This window comes from Actinia tenebrosa, unplaced genomic scaffold (assembly GCF_029948245.1).
Source record: "Actinia tenebrosa isolate PJP-AT-01 unplaced genomic scaffold, QUT_ActTen_1.0 PGA_scaffold1__47_contigs__length_23844297, whole genome shotgun sequence".
NCBI lineage: Eukaryota > Metazoa > Cnidaria > Anthozoa > Actiniaria > Actiniidae > Actinia > Actinia tenebrosa.
Genome location: NW_028292578.1, coordinates 21,599,986 through 21,605,471, shown reverse-complemented (window position 1 = coordinate 21,605,471; position 5,486 = coordinate 21,599,986). Strand labels below are relative to the sequence as shown.

Genomic DNA, 5,486 nt, shown 5'->3' with positions numbered 1-5,486 from the left:
TATGTACTACTATGGCTTAATATGTACTAACCATGGCTTACCATGTACTACCATGGCTTAATATGTGCTAACCATGGCTTACTATGTACTACCATGACTTAGTATGTACTACCATGGCTTACCATGTGCTACCATGTGACTTAATATGTACTACTATGGCTTACTATGTGCTACCATGACTTAATATGTACTACCATGGCTTACCATGTGCTACCATGGCTTACCATGTGCTACCATGGCTTACTATGTGCTACCATGACTTACTATGTACACCATGGCTTACTTTGTACTCGACATGGTTTAGTAGTACGTTTCAGCTTGATAATTATTTATAACCATTTTATACAACTATATTATAACCCCCCAAAACTCTGACTATTTGACATATTTGAATGATGGAGGAAAACATTATTAAATCTTCCTTATTCATTACAATCCAAACACCCTGTCTCTTTGTTTCTTTGTACCACTGCACTACTGCATTACGAGCTGTGTAATCTACTTCTTTTACAATCCCACACTTGATTGGCTTGCCCTGAGACTTGGACAGTCTCTCCCACTTGCGGGTAGACTGGGACTTGCACCTCCTTCACAAGCTCTGGGTGTTTGAAGTCAATGCGGACGTAGAATAGGCGACTTGCACTAAGAAATCACGTGACTTCTTGGATGGCAAACGCGCGCTATGTAAACAAACATCAAGATGGCCGCCGTCGCACCGGAAGGCGACAAAAACAGGTTAGTACAACCACTTAGACGTAACTTTTTAGCTTTTTTCTACCAAATATTGGTACCCATGGAGTCTTCAAGCATATTTGGCTTTTCGATTGGTCCGAAAGAAAAATTCTTACGCTAATTTTTTCACCAAATCCAAAGCCGCTTCCTGTTTGTTATCGCAACTTTTTTTCGTGGTCTTTGACCTGGGACTTGCTTTTAAAGGGTTTTCCCCTAGAAAACTTTAAAAACAATACACTCTAAACACAGGACTTTATCCTTTGCTTTACTTTTCGCGAATAAATCGTCTTATTCCGAATTTTCACAATTCGTGTAGACCAACAAACAACTATGTTTGTTGTGTTCCTAAATGCACAAGCGATGGTCGACGTGATGATGGTTTGTCATTTCACCGCTTCCCTTGTCGAGAGGAAATAAGAAAACAGTGGATTGTTAAAATACGAAGAGACATCGGAGAAAACTTTAAGGTAAGATTTTACGTTGGTTACTGTTCGTTACTAAATTTTTTACTAGATTTTATTGGTCAGTCTTATTTTACAGCGTCAAACTCGCTAAAAAATTTATTTGTATACAAAGCATATGTGAGCAGAAATAATTTACGAGTTTTTATGAATATTTATGCCTCGATTAGATAACATCGAACACCAGAGTATGTTCAAGACATTTTGACACTGATCAATATGAAGAAGAAAAGGATATATGTGGGCGCCGAAGATTAAAAAAGCATGCTATACCAACTCAGTTTGCATGGACCATCAACAAGCCTCCCAGACGCGTACTTGTGAGGAAGTTGCCAAATGCTGCTATGTAAGTAATAAACAATTCATGTTAATCATGCAAAGAGAAAGAGAAATCAAAACTTAACAAATGCTCTTGTTTTATCTTTTTCAGTACAATTTGCTTATTAGTTGTTTTATATATATGTTGCTTTAAAAATTAAAGAAAAATTTATAGACATATAACACTATATTGAATGAAAAACCCAAAATACTTTCCTTTTAATAGCATCATTATGCATTTGTTTGTAGAAACAGATATACAACTGGAACTGATGTTCTTGAAAATGAAATAACAAAACTAAAGAAGGAAATAGAAGACCTGAAGGCCAGATTATCTGCCATGAAGATCTACAAATTTGGATGTGAAAGATTCACAAATGATAGCAATTCCATCAAATTTTATACTGGATTTCCTTCATATCAGCATTTTATTTTATTTTATGAATTTGTGCAGCCCTCTGCAGAAACCATGACATACTACTATGGAAGTAATATATCAGTTGGGCGCCCAGGCAGCAAAAAAATGTTACTTATTGATGAACTATTCCTATTTTTGGTTAGAATAAGACTGGGGTTGAAACTATTTGACCTGTCACATAGGTTTAATGTCAGTGAGTCAACTGTAAGCCGTAAGATTATTACCTGGGCCAATTACTTGTACTTCTTCCTTGGGATGCAGCCTATTTGGCCTTCTTTTCACACTGTTAAACAGAATATGTCCCCCCTATTTAAAATGTTATACCCAACTACCCATTGCATTATTGATTGCACAGAAATAAAAGTGCAAGTCCCAACATCCCTGAAACTGCAATCCCAGATGTACAGCAACTACAAGAGCTCAACCACTCTTAAAGGCTTGATTGGAATCACACCAAATGGTGCAGTGTGCTTTGTCAGCTCTCTGTATACAGGCTCAATTTCAGACAAAGAAATAACTGCACAGTCCGGTATTTTAGATCTTTTAGAGCCCCATACTAGCATTATGGCTGATAAAGGCTTTGACATTGATGATCTTTTAGTGAACAAGACAGTAGATCTTAACATACCCCCTTACTTATTAGAAAATAGTCAACTTAAGCCACAAGAAGTCATAGACACAAAGAAAATAGCCATGTTAAGAATTCATGTTGAAAGGGCTATCCGAAGGATAAAAGAATTTCACATTTTTGATGGCATTGTTCCCCTATCTTTACTAGGAAGTGTTAACCAGTTGTGGACTGTGTCATGTTTGTTGACTAACTTCCAAGGCCCCTTAATAAGAAGGGATTCTTCAAGGGCCTAGGGTCTAAATTTATAATAAATATTCATGCCAATTTACTCAGTTTTATGGTAATATATATATAATGAAAACAAGAGTCATATAATTGGCAAAATAATTTAATTAAAATTGGTGTTCTTGAATTAATTCAACTTTTTATCTTTTCATGAAAAAGATTTCAATTGATATGAATTAATTTGAAATAAATTAATTGAATAAAATATATTGTAATAGTTGTTTTATGGCAATACTTATTAATAATATTTTTTACGTATTGCATAAATTATCCTTTTTTCAGTGTTATTTGAATTTACCTAAGAAATAACACAGATGATTGCATTATGTTATATAGTAAGTAAAATAAAAGGTATCAACTCTGTCTTTGCTCTCTTGAAAAAAATTTCTGTCAAATAGAATTCTCTCATGAAAATAAAGATCACTACTTACAAAGCAAAAAAAGTCACACCATTGTAAACAAGTAATAGCTAGCTGACATTGTATTTGGTAAAAAAACTCATGTTTTCGTTTAAGAGCAAAGTGATTGGTGTCCTTGTCAAAAGTTAAATAATTCACATCATGTAAGCTTTCAACATCTTTACATACAACTTTAATTTCAAGCAAACCAAAAGGACTCATAGCATTTTCAGTGGCTAGTTCCATGTCAAAGACCTTGCGATCAGGAGAACACCCTAACCATGGGCAAACAGGATGAATAACAAGACCACATGGATATAAGTTAACAGAACTGTTTTTTACTTTGGTTGCATAGTTATAGGCTGCATATGGTTCCATCTCAATTCCCTTCTTCATTGCTGCTGTTTGGACATGACGGGTTGGGTCTAGTTGCTTGCATAAAGACTTGAAGTTAGCTTGTCTTTTAGCTACTATGCCAAATTTACTGGCTGTTATTCTTTTCTTCCTTAAAGTGTGCCAAAGTTGACACTCACTTTGGTCTCTAGTTCTTTCTTCTAAATGAAAGGACATTTCCTCATCAACTCTTAAGGAGGTTAGTGTAGCTAATTGCTCAGCATTTAAACAGGAACTGAAATTATTGGTAAAAGAGGTGTTGCTGGTCAATGGTAAGGAAGGAAAATCAGTATTAGCATAATCATTAATGATATAGGAGGAAGTAAGCTTCTGTTGATAAGATAAAATGCAACCTATAGGAACTTTGCCAAATCTTGTAGAAATTGCAGGGAGGTTTGTATCAGACATGTCAGGTAAAAGGGTACATATGAGAGGTACAGGCTCTAGAGCTTTCAGGTTTTCTTTGTAAGTAGAGTCTAGCAGCAGGTATTGGGAGGCAGGGGAGTACAAAGAGCTCTTTATAGATTTAGTATAGTCCGCTCCTTCTCTAGTTTTCTTGACAACCACTTGATCAACACATTCTGGCGTGATCTTTTTTCCCCTAGGAATATTCCACCTTTGTGCTGACATAGTGCAGGTAAGTTCATCGGGCAATGCTGTTAGACCCAGCTGCTTGCAGTGTGCAATCAATAGTAAAAGTGCCAGGGTATGTTGACAGGCTCCTCCTGCACCAGCCACGCACGAACATTTCCCATATAAATTCTTGTTTTCCAGTAGGCACACAATAAATACTGAATGTGGCTTCTCTGATTTTTTCATCGAGCGAAAACATTTACTCTCTATTGTTGCCTCTTCTTGACTATAGCGAACTAAGAGAAAAAGTCAAATTTTAACAGAGTCCATTGAATATACAAGCACGACAAAGTACAGCCAGAGTTAACAACTAGTACAACAGCACAAGCATTGACCGTTTTTAAAGCTTTTTCGTACATTTTAATTCCCCAAAAAAACTCACCTTTATAATCATGGAGATATCCTGTTTCGGCAAAAAATTTGTAGGCTTTTTTCAGACTCGTTGAACCTCCGCCAGTCTTTTTGGCAAATAACTCTACGTCGCCAAACGACAGTTCAGGCATCCTGGTAAGGTCAAGCGACCCTTTTTTCGCCGGCTCGCTAAAGAATTAGATCAATAACGATGAAATACGTCCTTGGAATGGAAATGTTTACTAACATTTCATGAGTCTGTGTATTGTTTTTAAAGTTTTCTAGGGGAAAACCCTTTAAAAGCAAGTCCCAGGTCAAAGACCACGAAAAAAAGTTGCGATAACAAACAGGAAGCGGCTTTGGATTTGGTGAAAAAATTAGCGTAAGAATTTTTCTTTCGGACCAATCGAAAAGCCAAATATGCTTGAAGACTCCATGGGTACCAATATTTGGTAGAAAAAAGCTAAAAAGTTACGTCTAAGTGGTTGTACTAACCTGTTTTTGTCGCCTTCCGGTGCGACGGCGGCCATCTTGATGTTTGTTTACATAGCGCGCGTTTGCCATCCAAGAAGTCACGTGATTTCTTAGTGCAAGTCGCCTATTGAGGGTCATCAAGATTCGACGGATCTGGATACATGATCACTTTTCTTTTCACATTACATGCTGGTTGTATACTATCACGAATGTAATCTCTTGGAATAAGCTGCTGTGTTTGAGTCCACGGATGACAAATGACACCACCATTATGGAGACAAGGAATGTAATATTTGCCATTTACAAAAGTGAAATGTTTATCATTAATGGGGCCAACTTCAAAGATGTGAGAAATCTCCATTATATATTCCTCACCAATACTTGTCAACACCTTACAAGTAGTTCCAACATCAAATTTCTCAATGTCACCTACATCATCTTTCAAAGCTACA

General features: G+C 36.5%; 2 protein-coding genes across 2 annotated transcripts; one reads left to right on the top strand and one right to left on the bottom strand.

Moving 5' to 3' along the window:
• Window positions 1-625: 625 nt before the first annotated feature.
• On the top strand, window positions 626-2,828 carry LOC148910096 (uncharacterized). Its single transcript, XM_089032561.1, has 4 exons — window positions 626-735; window positions 1,049-1,199; window positions 1,364-1,539; window positions 1,761-2,828. The coding sequence occupies exons 1-4, from the start codon at window positions 701-703 to the stop codon at window positions 2,791-2,793; spliced, it is 1,395 nt and encodes a 464-aa protein (XP_088888687.1). The 5' UTR covers window positions 626-700; the 3' UTR covers window positions 2,794-2,828.
• A 42-nt stretch (window positions 2,829-2,870) lies between these two features.
• LOC148910095 (uncharacterized) lies at window positions 2,871-5,158 on the bottom strand. The gene is made up of 3 exons (XM_089032560.1): window positions 5,056-5,158; window positions 4,592-4,749; window positions 2,871-4,445 (listed from the first exon to the last, which is right to left on the bottom strand). Exons 1-3 carry the CDS (start codon window positions 5,088-5,090, stop codon window positions 3,109-3,111), a joined length of 1,530 nt encoding a protein of 509 aa, XP_088888686.1. The 5' UTR covers window positions 5,091-5,158; the 3' UTR covers window positions 2,871-3,108.
• Window positions 5,159-5,486: the final 328 nt, after the last annotated feature.

Excerpts from the sequence above, each read along its gene's own strand:
- LOC148910096 (XM_089032561.1), top strand. The coding sequence starts at position 701 with ATGGCCGCCGTCGCACCGGAAGGCGACAAAAACAG. Across the intron at positions 1,200-1,363 it reads ACATCGGAGAAAACTTTAAG|ATAACATCGAACACCAGAGT; the intron begins GTAAGATTTTAC and ends TGCCTCGATTAG. Across the intron at positions 1,540-1,760 it reads AAGTTGCCAAATGCTGCTAT|AAACAGATATACAACTGGAA; the intron begins GTAAGTAATAAA and ends ATTTGTTTGTAG.
- LOC148910095 (XM_089032560.1), bottom strand. The coding sequence starts at position 5,090 with ATGGCCGCCGTCGCACCGGAAGGCGACAAAAACAG. Across the intron at positions 4,750-5,055 it reads CCGGAAGGCGACAAAAACAG|CGAGCCGGCGAAAAAAGGGT; the intron begins GTTAGTACAACC and ends CTAATTCTTTAG. Across the intron at positions 4,446-4,591 it reads ATATCTCCATGATTATAAAG|TTCGCTATAGTCAAGAAGAG; the intron begins GTGAGTTTTTTT and ends TTTTTCTCTTAG.